Source organism: Lepidochelys olivacea (genome assembly GCF_965140295.1).
Source record: "Lepidochelys olivacea isolate rLepOli2 genome assembly, chromosome: 27".
Lineage (NCBI taxonomy): Eukaryota > Metazoa > Chordata > Testudines > Cheloniidae > Lepidochelys > Lepidochelys olivacea.
Window position 1 is genome coordinate 17,214,016 of NC_140437.1, and position 19,342 is coordinate 17,233,357.

The following is a 19,342-nucleotide window of genomic DNA, read 5'->3' on the forward strand; positions in this document are numbered from 1 at the left end:
ACGCTTTCTTGCCAGCACAGCAAAACTTGCCTGAATTACATGCAGCACAAACAGAGGTTCATTGTCAATTCCACGGAAGATTTTTGTACATTTGTAGTTAGCTAAAGACTCCGTTGCTTGACGTACAGGCCCTGCCAGGGATCAGAGAGGGAAATGCATTTATGTTTGCTACTCATCTCATTAACTCCGACTCTCTCTTGCTGTCTGTGACAGCAAACTGTCTTTTTGCTTCAAAACTTGCAGCATCATGTGTTACTGTTTTTCCCACCAAAATGGTTGATTTCCCACTGCACCTTCCCACCGATGGCTTTTTACAACAATGGGCAGAGTTAATTTTCAGGACATCTCTCTCTTTCTCTGTCTGGTTCTTTTGTTCATCAAAAGTCCACTATAGAATATTTTCTCTAAGAGCCCTGTGTGCTCCACGAGGAGGGTGTGTCCAAACCAGCAGAGCTTTCTTTCCTAAGCATTGCTTCGTGATGTTTCTGCAACCTTGTTATACAGAATTTTATCTTGTCACTTGTCATAATTACCTTATGCAATTTGCATAATTAACTACCAGGCATCATCTATTAAATTTTTCCAGTTCTTTGATGTGCAAACAGAGAGTAAGTTGGAAATCAGTACTCTGCGGTAAATGTGGACTTTAATTTTTGCATGTGGGTGGGTGTGGGATACTGTGCTGATTGCAGTTTTAGTGTTGCAACCCTTCAAATTGAGACCATGCCTTTTTATCGGGCTAATGATTCGCTGGTCTGTAATGACGATGCCTGACAAAATTCCAGGCAGGTAAATTAAATCATTACCATGCTGAATTTGGCAACATTGATTGTGGTCCTAGGTCTTAAATATGCTTTCCAAGGTGCCAGTTTTGTACATTACTTCAGTTTCTCTCACACTGGTGGTTAGTTCGTAGCTTTGAGTTATCTCAGCACATTTGTTAGTGATGAATTGGAGGTGTGGTAGAACGTGTACAACAAGAGCAGAATCATCTACTCTTAGAAGCTCATCCTTAACCTCCTCGATTTCTTTTCTGGAGGGTTTAATCTGCTTGCAGAGTCTGCCGATATTTCACGATGCAATAAAAATTCCTGGCGTTTACATCGCTGGGGGCGTCATCGTCGATCAATAATCATGGCAAAGAAGAATCCAAAGAGACATTAGGGAATACCAGGAAGAATGAAGTGAGAGTGAAGGCACGGCTGGTTCACCCTCCTTTTATATTTTCTTGCTAGGATCTGTATGCAGTGATGGATTGGAACAGGAGACAATGCCCGAGCCTGCAGCAGAACACGGAAATGTACTGGCAGAGCACCGTGAGAAAGTGGGAAGTGAGCAACAGAGCTGGACTATTTAAAGTGCTTCAAACACCAGACATCAAGGTGGTCAGTCCAGTGCAGGCAGATAGATAGATAGATGTGTACCCAACTTGGTATTTCTTCTGAAATGATTCTTCTATTTGTATTTAATTTTTTTTAAATATTGTACAATACATTTATGATTTGTCATTCATGTGACTACTTCACAGCATACAGCTTTCACAGCCATTGATACTAACACCGTGTTAGACTAGGTGGAGACAATAGACAAGAAGAGGGGTGAAATATAACTATTATTTATTGTTATTTCTATTGCAGTAGCATGTACAGATCCCACACAAGTAGAACAGCCCTATTTTACTAGGCACTGGACAAACAAATAACACAAGGACAGTCTCAGGCCTTGAGAGCTCACAGCCTCAGGGTTGGTTATTGTCATGGGAATTTACACTTACATAAATCTTTACAAATGTTACAAACGGTACAATAAATAAATACAGAAAAACAGATCTACATCACAAAACAGACTTATATGGAGAATGCAGAGTGTCTACATCATACCATAAAATACATGAATATTCAAAAAAATCTAGACACCACATAGTCTTGTATAATTATTTTCAACACCCAGTATTTAATAGATGCTTATTGCACACAGTTTGCACTCCATGTGGCTAGTGGTCTCCTCTCCATCTCCTCATTCACACCTTGTAGCGTCTGTTCATTTGTTCCTGCAAAGATTTCTTTTTGATGATGCTGTAATCTGTATTCATTTCTGCTTCCTCATGAATGGGCTGGTGATTCTGCCTCTCCGTAGGAGCACAATTCATTTTAACCACAACTGTTGGCATCAATGCTGACAGCTTCCCAATTCCATTCTGCACTGAGCCTTGAGACTCCTTCCTTGTGCTCTGCTCACACTCCTTGCTTGTTCTTCTCTTTGTCTTCTCCTACTTGCATCGTAGTGCCTTGGCTCATGCTGTCTCCTACTCTCGGAACAGCCTCCCCTTCCCAGCGCACCAAACATCTTCACTCCCCCTTTAAATTCCTCTTCAAAACTTACGGTTTTCAGCCTAAGCCTGTGCCTCAGTCACCTGGTCATCTCTTGCTCTAATTGTTTACAGTGAGAAAAGAAAAAAATCAATGCTCACAAACAGCATTCCCCACATAACATGAATCACGCCTTCTCTATTTGTTATAACCCTCCTTCATCCCTTCCCTCCTTCATCTTAGCCTCTTGTCATCATTTCCTCTGACTGTCTAATTTAGACTGGAAACTTGTTGGCATCTGTGTATGTAAAATTCACTTCCACGTGGCATGGTCTCATACTTATTGGTTCACCATATTGTGTCTTTATTCACGCTGTTGATTAATCTCAGTTAACTCACGTGGTTAACTCAAAAAAATTAATTGCGATTAAAAAAATTAATCGCATTTTTATCACACTGTTAAATAATAGAATACCAGTTGAAATTTATTAAATATTTTGGATGGTTTTTCTACATTTTCATATATATTGTATTCTGTCTTGTAATTGAAATCAAAGTGTGTATTATTTTTATTACAAATATTTGTACTGTAAACAAAAATGATAAACAAAATAAATTGTATTTTTCAATTCACCTCATACAAGTACTGTAGTGCAATCTCTTTATCGTGAAAGTGCAACTTACAAATGTAGATTTTTTTGTTACATAACTGCACTCAAAAACAAAAAAACATAAATCGTTAGACCCTACAAGTCCACTCAGTCCTACTTCTTGTTCAACCAATTGCTAAGACAAAAAAGTTTTTTACATTTACAGGAGATAATGCTGCCCTCTTCTTATTTACATTGCCACCAGAAAGGGAGAACAGGCATTTGCATTGCACTTTTGTAGCTGGCACTACATAGTATTTACGTGCCACATATGCTAAACATTCATATGCCCCTTCATGCTTCGGCCACCATTCCAGAGGACATGCTTCCATGCTGATGACGCTTGTTAAAAAAATAATGCATTAATTACATTTATGACTGAACTCCTTTGGGAAGAATTGTATGTCCCCTGCTCTGTTTTACCTTCATTCTGCCATATATTTCATGTTATAGCAGTCGTGGATGATGACCCAGCACATGTTGTTTATTTTAAGAACACTTGCACAGTAGATTTGACAAAATACAAAGAAGGTACCAATGTGAGATTTCTAAAAATAGCTACAATACTCGAGCCAAGGTTTAAGAATCTGAAGTGCCTTCCAAAATCTCAGAGGGACAAAGTGTGGAACATCCTTTCAGAAGTCTTAAAAGAGCAATACTCCCATGTGGAAACTACAGAACCTAAACCATCAAAAAGAAAATCAACCTTCTGCTGGTGGCATTTGACTCAGATAATAAAAATGAACATGTGTCAGTCCACTCCGTCTGGGATCGTTATCAAGTAGAACCCGTCATTAGCATGGACGCATGTCCTCTGGAATGGGGTTGAAGCATCAAGGGACATATGAATCTTTAGAGCATATAGCACGTAACTATCTTGGGACACCTGGTGCAACAGTGCCATGTGAATGCCTGTTCTCACTTTCAGGTGACATTGTAAACAAGAAGCAGGCAGCTTTATCTCCTGCAAATGTAATCAAACTTGTTTTTCTGAGTGATTAACTGAACAAGACGTAGGACTGAGTGGACTTGCAAGCTCTAAAATTTTACATTGTTTTATTTTTAAATGCAGTTGCTTTTTGCATAATTTTACATTTGCGAGTTCACTTTCATGATAAAGAGATTGCACTACAGTACTTGTATTAGGTGAATTGAAAAACACTGTTTCTTTAGTTTTTTACAGTGCAAATACTTGTAATCAAAAATAAATAGAAAGGGAGCACTGTACACTTTGTATTCTGTGAGAACATAAGAATGGCCAGACTGGGTCAGACCAAAGGTCCATACGGGCTGTACATATAGACTGTGAACAATCGCAGTTTACACAGTAACAGGCAGTGTCTGACATAGAAGTTGGGGCTGGAAAAGACGTGCTAAGTTAGCTAGTGCATTCCCTCAGCCCCACTGGACAAAGCAGAATTGTTCTCCTTAATTTATTGTGAGGAGGCTTCCACCACTTCCCTTTGGGGATGATGGTACAGTCTAACAGACCTATCTGAGCGCATGGCTTCATGGTTAACCCAGTACCAGAGACCACTGAAAAGTTGAATAGAGGAAAGCATTTCCCAGACACAGGTTTCTTGATTGCATCAGGCAGAAGCAAAGTTTTATTGGAGACACTTTTTCAGCAGAAGGTAAATTACCAACCACGGTACAGATTAACTCAAGTAAGTAATTATTGTAATTAGACACACAGAGCATCACCGATTGGAAGAAGCAAGTATCATGATAGGCAGGACAGTGGACCAAAGCTCAGATGGGCTCATTAGGACACTTGTGTTGGCATTAGCAGCGATGAGTAATTCTGAAGAGCTGTTCTCCATGCTCTTTGCAGAGGTGCACAGTGAATGTGCTGGCTGAGCTCTCGCTTTGTGTATGGGTGGGTCTTTGCTGGGTGAGTCTTGCACTGAAAGATGCTGGTTTCTGTTCTTAGTCACAGATCTTTCTGCCGTGCTCTGGAGAGGGATAAATAGAACCATTACTTTGCTTAGAAAGGACGTAAAATTCTTCTCCCTCACTTGCACCATTCATGATTCATAAGTGAGAGAGTCACAAATGCATTTGATCCTATTTCTTGACAACACTCCCCAAACCATACCACCGTTGTGTCACCATGTCCTACCAGACTCTCCAGTTGCCTTACAACAGGGTCCTGAAAGGTGAGCTACAGCACCTCACAACCACCTAACAGAGAGTGGGTTTGACAGCTTCTCTCTTGCCCTATTGGTAAGAAGAGGACCAAAGAAACATTTTCCCTTATACAGTAAGTCAGTTCTTACCTTTTAGATCACCAGGGTGGCAAGACGTGACATGGGGCAGAGAGTGGGAAGATGAAGAGTAGGAGTGGGACGTTTTAGTGACTGTTCCTCCTCCTATCCCACCTCCTACGCCAATCCCTCCATCCGAGCCACTGGGACAAGGAAAGAATGTTTGGTGAATGAACGAGAAACCAACCTTACAATGGCATTGTAGGTTCAGTGAAGCCATGTGACTTTGCCTGTCCTCAATCGCTACCAGTCCAGCAAAGAGCCAGGACCTGTCCAGAATGCCTCCCCAGCACCCTCACTCCGCTTTGTCCACGTAGAAAAGCAAAAGCACATCACTACAGGGCGAGTCATTCTCCCCACTGACTTTGCCCACAAAGGATGAATTAGTCATAGGCTGCCATTGCCAATGGGCTTTTTAAACAGGGTCTGCTGACTCCCTTGTTTCCAAATCAGGAAAATCTTTGCCTAATTATTTCTACCATTTGTTTCACAACAAAGTGGAGTTGGGGAGGTGCAGATGCTTGGGATAAAAGAAGGAATGACCTGGACTTTTGGCAAAATCTCAGACTGGGTCTTTTATGCAGGTTTGAAATACTTAGGTTAATGTCTTGTTACAATTCTCTCTCATTTTCACAGCTGCCTCTGCACCCCCGGCTTCTGTCTGGAGCAGAAATGGCAAAATATTGCAATTAATCCTCTCCTCATGGTAGTTGTTGCCCAGCACATACCAGGAAGTACACAACAATACGAGATGATGCTATATCGTTAGATACAGTATTGGAAGGCACCTCGTCTCATTAGAAGTTCTCCATTCCGCAGACCCGCAAGGCGGGAACAAGGTTTGGCTCAAGCTTTGGATACCTATCTAAACTGAATCCCACACTCTCTGTGATTTTAGATCTCACACATTGCACAGATCACAGCATAGGTGTTTGCTTTATGCCCCGCTGTGTCTGTAGTCTACATACACAATGTCACGCTGTCCTCCTTCCAGCAGGCAGCGGTAAGTGTGAATCTCCTGCTCCAGTCGACATTTGACATCCAGGAGGATCTTGTACTCGTGGTTCTGGGACTCAATTTCTGCTCGCAGGTCAGCCAGTTGCTGCTCCACACAGGTGATCTGTTGCTGTAACTGGCACAGGTGGCTGTTGTAGCGACTTTCAGTTTCAGCCAAAGAGGCTTCCAGGTTGTCTCTCTAAGAATTGAAGCAAAAGACCCACATGTACTTTAGCCATGCACTAAATTAAACCCATCTCGATGCAGGAAGTTGAGGATTTCAGCGCAAAAATAAAAGCAAATCGTTGCTAACAATGGGTGTGGCAGTGATTTCCTCACTGCTACATAGAGTGCCAGGCTAGGCTGGTCCCCATCAGACCAGAAATCCAGACGTCAGTGTGTCACAGGTGAGATATCAATGGTGACAACATCACATACCTGGCTGAGATGGGCTTGCAGATCAATTTCCAGGCACTGCAACTGACGTCTAAGTTCAGAGACCTGGCTGTTGCAGGACTCAACCTCCTGACTGCTTGTGATGACCTCACGATTCACCTCCTCAATCTGAAAACCAGAAACCCAGAATAAAGAGCTTCAGAGGGATTTTTTTAATTGTCAGGTGGATCTAGTGAATGTATAAAGGAGTGGGTAACAAAAGATGTAAGATGGGCAGGAGCTGAGCAAGTTTTCTGCACACTGGAATCAATCTCATCTCTTGCTTGTAACTCCCCTTGCTATTCTAATGCTAAGACCCCTCACAACTTAACCAGTAATTCTCTTCTGTCCTAACTGACAGGCTTGCCCACTGTTCCACCAACACACCTCAATAATGACATGTAGCAAACCCCGTTCTTCCATGAGACACATTCACTGTGTATGCACAGGGCCTCCATCCCCTGTGCACCTGGTCACTATACATCTATGCTGATGACGTTTAGAACATATGATACAGGAATAAATTCTCCCCGTGGCGTGCATGTGTGATTCAGAAATAGCTCCTGTATTTTTGCTTGAGAGAGTTACAGTTGTGATGAATTTACCTTGCATTCATACCAATCTTCAACCTCTTTGCGATTTTGTGCAATCATTGTTTCATACTGGCATCTCATCTCCTCTAGGATTTTCTTCAGATCTGGGCCAGGACAGGAATTGACCTCCACGCTGACATCACCAGTGGACTGGTTTCTCAGACAATTGATTTCCTGCAAAGATAACCCAGATCAGCTTGTTTGAAAAGAAAAAAAACATGAGTTGAGTTCTCTGGCAAGTGAGAGCAGCATGCCACTGTCAGTGAGCCTCTACGTCCTGGGGCCCATTTCTGACAGTTACCACACTGTCTCTGATGCATCTTCTCCAGTATACACCCAGCTCTGATGGGGAAACCACAGCTGATTTCCAAGCAAAGCTCTACAGTGAGTACTCCTGAGATAAAGAAACAGTGGATGTTTATTGGTTTGTGTGATGGTTAATCACAGCAAATTAAGGAATTCCTGACTATTTTTGCAGCAAAAAAGGACATTTTTATGCTTCATCTTCACCTGGGTCTTTTTGTCACTGGATCTTGCATAAGAGGTGATTTCCTGTGATAGTTTCTACATTATGCTTTTTAACAGTTTGTGTTTTCACAAGAGCCATTTTTGTGTGTGGCTCTTCTACTCACCAAATCCAGTCAGCGCATTTCCACTGACATTTTTGTTGCATACATATTGTGACAGAATTAACTTTGATGAATGAAAGTCACTCATTTTCCTGAATGGGTTTGGACTAGTGTTACAGGTTCTCTTGGCCTCTTTTTGACAAAGAAGTCATTCTTTATTTTAGATTAGTCACAATAGGTTGGCTCTCTTCATATTTTTTCCTTTCGTATTTACATTTCAAGAGAAGGGAGCTTGGTTCAGTACTTAGAGTTTCTGACCTACTCTTCCTGGATCTGCTACTGAGTTTCCAAGTGATTTTGGGCAGGACACTTCTTTTAACCATTCCTTAAATATCCTGGCTTTGCAACAGAGAGAATACTAGCATCACAGGGATGTTGTTAATACTAATTAATTGTTTATGAAGTGTTTTGAGTTAAATTAAGTAATGGGCCCGTGACAAATCAGCTGGAAGATTTCTCCAACTCACCTCTAGTCTCTAAGGTAGCTCTCTCCCCTTCCCCTTCTGCAGAGCCCAGGAGCTCCCAGAAGCTTGACATTCATTCCAAACACTCAGGTCCTACATTGTTCACAAACCTTAGATGGCTGGACCTGAGCTCTTGGTCTGATTGTGACAATTACTCCGGCTCAGGATCCGCCCTCTTTATATTTCAAATTAGAGTGAATATGATAGGCAACGGGATTTGTGAAAGGAGTACTATCATAATAATGCAGATTATTATTAATATTCTCTTGGTCATAGTTGCAGTCGTGCCCTGGTGTTTTAATCAGGGTCAGGTCCCCACTGCTGTAGTAAGTAATGTACAAAATTAAAAAAAAATCCATTTAAGGGAATGAGCTCCTACCTCCTCATGGTTCTTCTTCAGACAACACAGCTCTTCCTTCAGGCACTCAAGCTGCGCCTCCAGGTCAGACCTGCACAGGGTCAGTTCGTCCAGAACTTGGCGTAAGCCATTAATATCAGCCTCCACACTCTGGCGAAGGGCCAGCTCAGTCTCATATCTAAGCCATGGACAAAAGAGACAGAGAAGTCAGCCCCTGGCTGAGCCCACCATTAAGGATTCCTGCACTTTGGTTATGAATGTGTCTGGGTTTCCCTTCTTTCAGCTTTACCTTTATATCTGTGCTTGAAGTATAACACACTACGTCTGCTGCCTAGTCTATCTGTGTGTTCAAAGGCAGGATGTGATGTTTGGTTCATAAAAGACCTTCTTCTTCAGCTGTTTTTTTTCCCCTCTCCTCTCGACTGGAACTACTACAAAGATGTCACACACTAATTTTTCTTCACTTCCCCTGGGAAATAATCTAAATCCTTTTCTTTATTAAAAAATCCGTGGGCCAAACTCTCAGTTGGTATAAATCTGCATAGCTCCATTGCCTGCAATGGACTCATGCCAACTTACATCAGTTGTCCCTATATTTTAGCCCCCTAAATCCCACAAGCAAACTCTTTATTGCCTCAAACTCTCTGTCCTGGAAATGCCCCTATTCTGGCGACGTGGCTCGTAGGTGCCATGATATTATAAATAATTAACAATAATAAAATCTCACAAAAATATCACCTGTCTCGATTTGGGAATTCCACTAACTCCCCCTTAGGAGATATCTTAATTTGGGAATAGGATACGTAATTCTTGGTTGGAGGATTTCTTCTTTTGTCAATTTGTAAATAGGATGTGAGGGAACAAGAGGAGAATGACAGGGTTTGTCTGGTACAGAGAGGTACTCACTTCAGTCTGAAGTCATCTGCTGTCATCCTGTTGTTATCAATGTTCAGAATGATCTTGTTGTTGTCTAGGGTAGTGCACACAATCTGGAAAAGAATAGGGTCCAGGGGATTTTCAGCTCTGAAGTCTCTTCACTATGTCACATTCAGTGCCACATTGCAAATTTCAGTCTTTTTACTCTCCCAGTATTCAAATTCAGTCAGATAGGAAGCACAGAAGATTTCAGATCCAAGGAGAAATGTTTGAGAAATATCCGAGTGTGTGAAATGAAAGAGGTGAAATGCATAAATGTGTAAAAACACACAGTTAAGATGCTAACACTTTTGTAATGATAATTAGTGCTCCCTGGTGCCTACTATAACAAACCTCACATTTTCAAACTTGGTCTAGAGTTCGTAACTATGAGTTTATGTTTTTCATCGCAAGACTTACATTACAGCTCAGCATTTGGCAGGTATCTCTCTCCTGCTCCCTGTGATCCTGTCCGCTTTCTTTTTCCTATCTGACTAACCCTTCTTCAGAATACACTTGGAAAATATTTTTTACAAAAATTAAATTGTCCATTTAAAACTATTGGTGACAAAGTATTCTTTTCTTCTTATTGTTCTTTATGAGAATATTCCCCTTCCCCACCCTCGCTTCTGTATACGAGCTCAAAGTTGGTTGAAATAGAAATGAGATTTTAACTAGAATCCAGGAAAACTGATGACAGGATACAATGTAATAACGAACATAACTCAGTGGATTAATGACTGAATTTCTCTTCTCCTCTCCCTTTGGGTATAAATATATTAAAACATCCTGTTACAAACTTCATTCATGAGGAATACTGACCATGCCCAGATTGTTCCCTGCATATGTAACCTTTTTCTCTCTGTACAAATCTGGTCGAGAAAAATCAAATTGTAAATGGATTCATGAGTTTTCACACCCTCACTCATAGTTCATAAAAGCAGTTGCCTTAATTTATGTCTGCAAAGAACATTTTAGAAAAGTGAAATATTGCCTCTCACAACTGCACTGGGATCTTTATGTTGAAAAAATGGCTTCATTGTGTGGACGGGTGCAGGGTTCATTCGGATTTAACGCTGCTAAATCTGACATAAACTCATAGTGTAGACCAGGCCACAGACTCAGAGGGAAGCTCTTAAATATGGGGAATGGAGCCAAAAAAAAGTCACCTGATTTTGAAGATCTTCTATTTCCTTATAGTAGCAGCTGTAGTCCTTTGGTACACCGGAGTGTCCATGCTGGGCATACCATTCCCTGATTTTGCACTCTAAGGCAGCGTTTTCTTCCTCCAGGCATCGCACCTGGTTCAGGTAAGAAGCCAGGCGGTCATTCAGATTCTGCATGGTCAGCTTCTCATCACAGTTGAAAAATATGCCATCTCCACAAACACCACCACCACCACCAAAGCCACCACTGACTGCACCACCAAAGCCACCACTGACTGCACCACCAAAGCCACCTGCATATCCACAGCGGGTGCTGCCACCACTGAACCCAGTGCTGGAACAACCTCCATAACTGTATCCTGGGAGACCTGCTCCTAAGACCCCTCCATAGCTACCTCCAGAAAAGCTACCAGCACTCAGTCCCGCTCCACAACTCGCTCCACCACTGTAACTCCTACCCGAAAAGCCTCTACCGCTGCCTATCCCATAGGAGCTATATCTTCCCGAAGAGATGGAAGAAGTCCTTCCTCCACCACCACTTCCAACCACACAGCCACCACCACTACTCCTCCCTTTGGAAGAGAGAGTAACAGTCTGCTTGGTGCTGCAGCTCATAGCGACAGCGATTGAGAGTCCAACCCAAAGCCCAAAGCAAGAGGCCCAGCTTGATATGAATTCAGACTGCAGATTTTCTATCCCCACAGATCTCTATTTATACCTTCCACAGTGGGTGTCACCAGTAGGGTGTTTCTCCTTCCCTTGGGGCTAGCTAATCTTGCTGTTTATGCCAAGAATAATTTCCCAAAGGCAGTTTCCCTCCAGAAACCCAGTACACAAGGAATTTAAGTTACATGTCAGCAGTTTGTTTCAAAAATACACTCGCAATGATGTTTTATGAATCATCAGCTCTTCCTTATGATGAAAATTTTACAAGAAGGAGCCAGGAGAAACACTGCCCTAAATTATATACAGGGAAGAAATAATGCAGCTTATTGCAACAGAAAGCTCTTTATATATTGTTATTTTATTTTTATTTTTATTTTGTCTTTAATAAGCATGTTTTTCATGTGAGATGCTGTGGTGTAGATATAGATGATCAAAATGATTAAAGAAATGAATAAATATGGAGTCATGCTCTGATAAAGTGAAAACCTCACTGTAGAAAGATCTGAGACACCATGATATAAATATTCAGGTCTGCTCCTTGGCACAGTGACAGATACTAGGTCCAGTACACTCGTAACAAAGCTCTGAGAGCTTGGACACAACGACCGCTATAATATACAGGGACAAACTAAGAGGATTCAGAGAACTGGCATACTACCCAAAAGGACATTTGCTCAAGAGGAAATCTTAATGTTGGGATGCTTTTCTCTTCAAGTGCACAAACGCACACATTCTCTAATAGATGGAAATTTACAAGCAACTATTAGTAGTAATTGTCCTTTGTCTCACAAACAACCAATTAGCCCTTTAAGGGAGATGTTATTATCAACCCTCATTTATATAGACTGTGATACTTTAAGAGAAGACAGAGAGGGTATCAGCTGCCACTCCAGAGGAGAAGGGCTTCTTTGCGAAAGAGTTAGAACTATTTACATCCAGCCAGAACCAGTCAACTCTGGACATGCAATACTCGTCAGGATGAGATATTGTGCTGGGGATCTGGAAGCCCTAACATGGAGAATTAGGAGTAATCTGGAACTCTCTGTACAAGGAGAGCCTAAATAGTATTGCCTGAATGACAGAGAAAGAGATTCCACGTTAGAGAAGACAGGGTTACGGAAAAACTGCTTGCTGTTGTGAGCACCTAATTCTCCAAGCCCTTCTCCCCTGGAAAATAGTGTAAGATTAAACTCCTATTCACACTACTCAAACCATCTCATATTTATTGGTGGGATTAGCTGTCTCTTCTAGGCATTTATATAGCTCCCACCACCACAGCATTCCAAGTGCATCTCAAGTGTATATGGATTTATCCTCATCCCATCCATGTGAGGTACGGTACTATGATCTCCACTAACTGATTGATTGATTTAGATTTTAAATGATTAAAGGGATGCCTATCCAAGGCTGTAGGCACCCTGACACATTCATTAATTATATAGTACATGGAAATCCCAGAAGCATTAAAATAATCCTTCCAACAGGGTAGAAGGATGAATACAGAAATGACTTGCTCCAGCTCCCAGAGTGAAATTTTGGCTGAGCCAGGAATTGAACCTAGAGCTGCTGAATTAGGCTACAGTGCCTTAAACACAAGCCTGTCCCTCCTTCAGATACGTGACTCAGTCCTTCCCCACATACAACTCAGCAAAGACTCACTCATGAGTAAGGAGGAAAGGGGTAAGGAGGAAAATCTGATGTTCATCACTTGCATTGTGGAGTACAGTTGGAGTCAGGGTGAAGATCTGTGGATGAAAAGACAATATAATGATTCAAGCTTTGGTTGGGCTGTGTAAGACATGTGAAAAATGATCCAGCCACAGTCTACAGCAAGCAGTATTTCTGATGAAGTTTCATTCCGTTTCCTCTTTCAGAGGTATCGTTTTAGCACTGCAGAGTTCCACTTTCTTGCTGGCACATCCAGTTGCCTGAATTACATGCAACACAAACAGAGGTTCATTGTCAATTTCACGTTCAGTATTTTAGGAAGATCTTTGTACATTTGTAGTTAGCCAAAGACTCCGTTGCTTGACATACGGGCCCTGCCATGGATCAGAGAGGGAAATGCATTTATGTTTGCTCCTCATCTCATTAACTCCGACTCTCTCCTGCTTCTGTGACAGCAAACTTGCATCATCATGTGTTACCGTTTTTCCCACCAAAATGATTACTTTCCTGCTGCACCTTCCCACCGATGGCTTTTTACAACAATGGGCAGAGTTAATTTTCAGGACATCTCTCTCTTTCTCTGTCCGGTTCTTTTGTTCATCGAAAGTCCACTATAGAATATTTTCTCTAAGAGCCCTGTGTGCTCCACAAGGAGGGTGTGTCCAAACCAGCAGAGCTTTCTTTCCTAAGCATTGCTTCGTGATGTTTCTGCAACCTTGTTATACATGATTTTATCTTGTCACTTGTCATAATTACCTTATACAATTTGCATAATTAACTACCAGGCATCATCTATTAAATTTTTCCAGTTCTTTGATGTGCAAACAGAGAGTAAGTTGGAAATCAGTACTCTGCGGTAAATGTGGACTTTAATTTTTGCATGTGGGTGGGTGTGGGATACTGTGCTGATTGCAGTTTTAGTGTTGCAACCCTTCAAATTGAGACCATGCCTTTTTATCGGGCTAATGATTCGCTGGTCTGTAATGACGATGCCTGACAAAATTCCAGGCAGGTAAATTAAATCATTACCATGCTGAATTTGGCAACATTGATTGTGGTCCTAGGTCTTAAATATGCTTTCCAAGGTGCCAGTTTTGTACATTACTTCAGTTTCTCTCACACTGGTGGTTAGTTCGTAGCTTTGAGTTATCTCAGCACATTTGTTAGTGATGAATTGGAGGTGTGGTAGAACGTGTACAACAAGAGCAGAATCATCTACTCTTAGAAGCTCATCCTTAACCTCCTCGATTTCTTTTCTGGAGGGTTTAATCTGCTTGCAGAGTCTGCCGATATTTCACGATGCAATAAAAATTCCTGGCGTTTACATCGCTGGGGGCGTCATCGTTGATCAATAATCATGGCAAAGAAGAATCCAAAGAGACATTAGGGAATACCAGGAAGAATGAAGTGAGAGTGAAGGCACGGCTGGTTCACCCTCCTTTTATATTTTCTTGCTGGGATCTGTGTGCAGTGATGGATTGGAACAGGAGACAATGCCCGAGCCTCCAGGAGAACACGGAAATGTACTGGCAGAGCACTGTGAGAAATTGGGAAGTGAGCAACAGAGCTGGACTATTTAAAGTGCTTCAAACACCAGACATCAAGGTGGTCAGTCCAATGCAGGCAGATAGATAGATAGATGTGTACCCAACTTGGTGTTTCTTCTTAAATGATTCTTCTATTTATATTTTCAAAAAATTTAAATACTGTATAATACATTTATGATGTTTCATTTGTACAGCATTTACAGCCATTGATACTAACCCTGTGTTAGACTAGGTGTGAAGTATTATTTCTATTCCAGTAGCATGTGCAGATCCCACACCAGTATAAAAGCCCTATTATACTAGGTACTGGACAAACAAACAACACAAGGACAGTCCCAGACCTTGAGAGCTCACAGCCTCAGGGTTGGTAATCGTCATGGGAGTTTACACTTACCTAAAACTTTACAAATGTTACAAACTGTACAATAAATAAATATAGAAAATTAGATCTACATCATAAAATAGACTTATATGGAGAATTTAGAGTATTTACATCATACCATAAAATACACGAGTATTCAAAAGATCTAAAATACACATAGTCTTGTATAACTTTCTGCAACATGCAGTGTTTAATGATTATTTCAAACACGTGACCCAGTGGTCTCCTCTCAGTGTATGTCTACACTAGCACTTACGTCGGTATAACGTATGTAGCTCTGGGATGAGAAAAAGCCACCCCGCTGAGCAACGTAAGTTACACCAACCTAAGTGCCGGTGTTGACATGCAGCTCAGTCGATAGATTTGACAGCTCTCGGGGGAGCTTGTCTCACTGACATAGCGAGCGGCGGGGCTGAAGTCGCAATGCTGACAGGAGGATTCTCTCCCGTCACCTTAGAGCTGATACATTACAGAGCTTACAGCAGCGCAGCTCCATTCTTGTAAATGCTCTAGTGCAGCCGTAACCTCAGTCTCCTCTTTCACACCTTGTAGCAGCTGTTCCTTTGTCCCTGCAGATATTTGTTTTTGATGATGCTGTAATCCGTGTTCATTTCTGCTCCTCATGAATGGGCTGGTGATTCTGCCTCCCCGTAGGAGCACAATTCATTTTACCCACAACTGTTGGCATCAATGCTGACTGCTTCCCAATTCCATTCTGCACTGAGCCTTGAGACTCCTTCCTTGTGCTCTGCCCACACTCCTTGCTTGTTCTTCTCTTTGTCTTCTCCTACTTGCATCGTAGTGCCTTTGCTCATGCTGCCTCCTACTCTTGGAACAGCCTCCCCTTCCCAGTACACCAAACATCTTCACTCCCCCTTTAAATTCCTCTTCAAAATTCATGACTAAGGCTACGTTTAGGTCATGGAAGTCATGGAAGTCACAGAATCCATGACTTCCAGAGACCTCGGTGACATTCTCTTCTTCAGCCCCGGGGGGCTGCAGGACTCTGGAGCTGGCAGCCAGCAGGCCCCTGGCAGGGTTCCTCCGGCAGCAGCGACAAGCGATGGGGGGGCCCCTGCAAAATTCCAGCGACAGGTGACAGACCTCTGAGGAGACGCTCCTCAGGGTTCCAGTGATGGGTGACAGTCTCACGTGGGGGGAGGGGGACACCTCGGGCAAGCAGCTGGAGGTGTCCCATTTTCTCTTTGGGAAATATGGTCACCCTGCAGCTCCCAGCTGCTTTGGGTGGCGAGGGAACCCCACAGCTCCCAGCCATCACAGTGGCTTATAATCACTTAAAATCTATCTTTTGTAGTCAATAAACTTGTTTTACTGTTTATTTTTACCAGTGAGTTTGCCTGAAGTGTTTGGTAAATCTGCTCAGGTTACAAAGGCTAGTGTATGTCCACTTTCCATTGATGAAGTAGTGAACCAATTAATAAACTTGCATTGATCAAGAAAGGGTCTTGAGCAGTTGTCATATATTTTCCTTTTGGCTTTTATAGAAACTAAATCCAATCTGCCCATATCTAGTGCCAGTTTTTCCCACATAAATGAACGAAAGGACCTTGATGAATCAAACCTGCTCATTCCACTGAATTGACTTGGACTAATGTTACGGGTCTGTAGATCTAGACACCATGCCAGCGAAGCCATCTATATGTGTCTTTTCTATCTCCAATATGTAAGAGTCTATACTCTGCAGGGACGTTGAAAGTTGTGGAATGTTGTCCTGTCTCACAACGCTCAATGTAGCCGTCTGTCATAAGACACACCAATGAATCCAATCATTCCGGCTTGCTCATGAATCTCTTACACCAGAACCACGATGCTGCTCTGAGGAAGAAGAGAACTTATAAAAATATTTATTGTGTGAATCTTTTGCCTTATTATTCAGCATCTCTCAATAATTCAGTTGGACCCACCTGTCTCCCTGAAGATTTTTGTAAATACCTCTCTACCCTACTCTTCTTTGCCCGGTAGCCTCCAAAGAAAGTACCCTGACACCAGTCCACTCCTTCCTTTCCTGAATAGATATTTCTGGGAGCTGTAGGTTGGCCAGTCTGTCAGCTACTGCCTGGAATAACTAGTTTTGCACATGGTTATCTTCCATTCTACAACTTTTGAGCAGGTTTTCCTTTAGGGCAGGGGTTCTCCACCTTTTTCTTTCTGAGCCTCACCCCTCCCCCCCCCCCGCCGCAACATGCTGTAAAAATTCCATGGCCCGTCTGTACCACAACAACTGTTTTTCTACATATAAAATCATTAGTGGGTAGCAAGCAGGGCTATTGCCCAGGGCTCCATGCCACAGGGGGCCTTCTGGAGCTAAGTTGTTCAGGCTTCGGCTTCAGCCCCGGGTGGCAGGGCTTGGAGCCCTGGGCTTCAGCCCCAGGTGGTGAGGCTTCGACTTTGTGCCCTGGGCCCCAGCAAGTCTAATGCCGACTCTGCTTGGAGGACCCCCTGAAACCTGCTTGCGGCCCCCCAGTGCGCCCCAGACTCCTGGTTGAGAACCACTGCTTTAGGGAAGAGACAGCTAGAGGAGTCCAATTACCAGGGGGGAATGCAGTAGTGTTTGTTATTTGGGCTCCAACTCCTTCTTTCTTGATTAGAGAAATACCATCTATCTTACATAATACAGCTTACTTGGAAATTTGATCTATCACATGGTTTCTTAGTTCACCATATTCATTTGTTTTCCCTTTTATCTCTCCCCATGTTGCAGTCCATCTTTTCCTGTGTTTGCTCTATTTTACCCATTAAAAGTTCACACTTCAGCATTTTCTCTGGCAACCTCTTGTCATCCACGAGGAGAATGTGTCCAGTCCTGCAGAGCCTGGCTTTCCAAAGTATTGTTTGTCCTATTTGGCTAAGCTCATCTTGTCACCACAAATATATAATAGCTCGAAGGTGCTCTTGATTATTTATTTTCAGCCCTTTGTGGTGCCAACAATACCTTGGCTATAATTAATAAATGTAATATATGCTGCAGCTACACTGGCAAATTTAGGACACATAACTCACCATTATTGCACCTCCATTAGTGATGTCAATAGTGAGACTGTAGTGTAGACAAGCCTTGTGCACTTTTACCATCAGGTTATCTAACCCATCTCTGAGCAGAATTAGATGACACTCTGATAAAAATGCCTGTGTTTACACTACAGTCTTTGCTATTGCTGTCACTGGTGGAGATGTAGAAATGGTAAATGGCAAGAATTGCTGGTCAAAATCTTGTTTTTTCACCATTTGTAAAGATAATGATCATTTTACATTTCATTCAAAACAATTCACTCTTATTTTTCTACAAAAACACTTCAATATATTTTGTTTCATTTTGAAAGTGGGTAGCATTTCAAATTTTTTTAATTGAATTTTTGAGGGGTTCCCCCTTTCTGTCACTGTTTTACTTTTTCCCCAAAACTAAACATACCTGGATTTTTAACCTTTCCTCATAGGTCAGGTCTTCTAAAACTTTTGTTGGTTTTTTTGCTCTCTGTTAAATGTGATCACAAGGTAATGTGAAGGGTAATGTTTCTGTGAACATTTTATATATAATATGCCTAGTTATGTGGTTACCATGTAAGTTAAGTAAGAAAATAGGAACTGAAATGACATTTGTGCTTTGTATCTCTATATTTAATTTACTCTAATTTTATAACGTGACTTAGAAATACAGTGGAATTCTGTACAGAGAGGGATTTGGAGCGATTCCCTCCTCTTCTGATAAATATATCCAAATAACGTCTCTATGCAAGTCATGAAACTGGAAGCTCCTCAAATTGAACATTTCATAAAAGTAAAACCTCCATCTCTCATGAACAGAGTCCTTTGTGCAGATATTTTAATGCCTAGATTGGTCAATTAAATTGCAGTAGGCTCAATGCTGCAGTCCTAACTCGCTCTGAGTAATACTTATGAAAGTACTAGTCCTATTGAAGTCAATGATACAACTTTGTATGTGCTTCTCAGTGTGACTGAGGGTTACAGAATTGAGCCCAGTATTGTTAGCTTTAATAAGAATTCCTGCAAACTGTTACATTTTGTTCAATCTCAAACACAATCCCCCAAATGTCACCTCCACCATCAATAAATCCTATAAAATTTTTCACTCAGCCATTCCCAGGTATTTCCTAGCAATTCGCTGAGTCACAAAACATTCCCCAAGGTTCTTTATGCTGCATTTGGGAAACCTATCCCTCTTGCTGTCTTCCTTCCTTCAACCTCAGAACAACTCCATCTTCTGGCTGCCCATGGGTGACTCTTGGCTATCATGGTACATCCCACCAAGGGTTTGAGA

At 41.9% G+C, this 19,342-nt stretch overlaps 1 protein-coding gene across 1 annotated transcript in view; it reads right to left on the bottom strand.

Moving 5' to 3' along the window:
- Nucleotides 1-4,535: 4,535 nt before the first annotated feature.
- The window catches only part of LOC311513579 (uncharacterized protein), a 34,995-nt gene continuing 20,188 nt past the window's right edge, over nucleotides 4,536-19,342 (bottom strand). The window contains exons 9-16 of the mRNA XM_084615500.1: nucleotides 10,786-11,490; nucleotides 9,608-9,690; nucleotides 8,723-8,879; nucleotides 7,263-7,424; nucleotides 6,661-6,786; nucleotides 6,195-6,421; nucleotides 5,239-5,369; nucleotides 4,536-4,914 (exon numbers count right to left, since the gene is read on the bottom strand). Of these exons, the coding sequence (XP_084471626.1) occupies nucleotides 4,889-4,914; nucleotides 5,239-5,369; nucleotides 6,195-6,421; nucleotides 6,661-6,786; nucleotides 7,263-7,424; nucleotides 8,723-8,879; nucleotides 9,608-9,690; nucleotides 10,786-11,490 (1,617 nt within the window). The 3' untranslated portion in view covers nucleotides 4,536-4,888. The remainder of the gene's footprint in view (nucleotides 4,915-5,238; nucleotides 5,370-6,194; nucleotides 6,422-6,660; nucleotides 6,787-7,262; nucleotides 7,425-8,722; nucleotides 8,880-9,607; nucleotides 9,691-10,785; nucleotides 11,491-19,342) is intronic.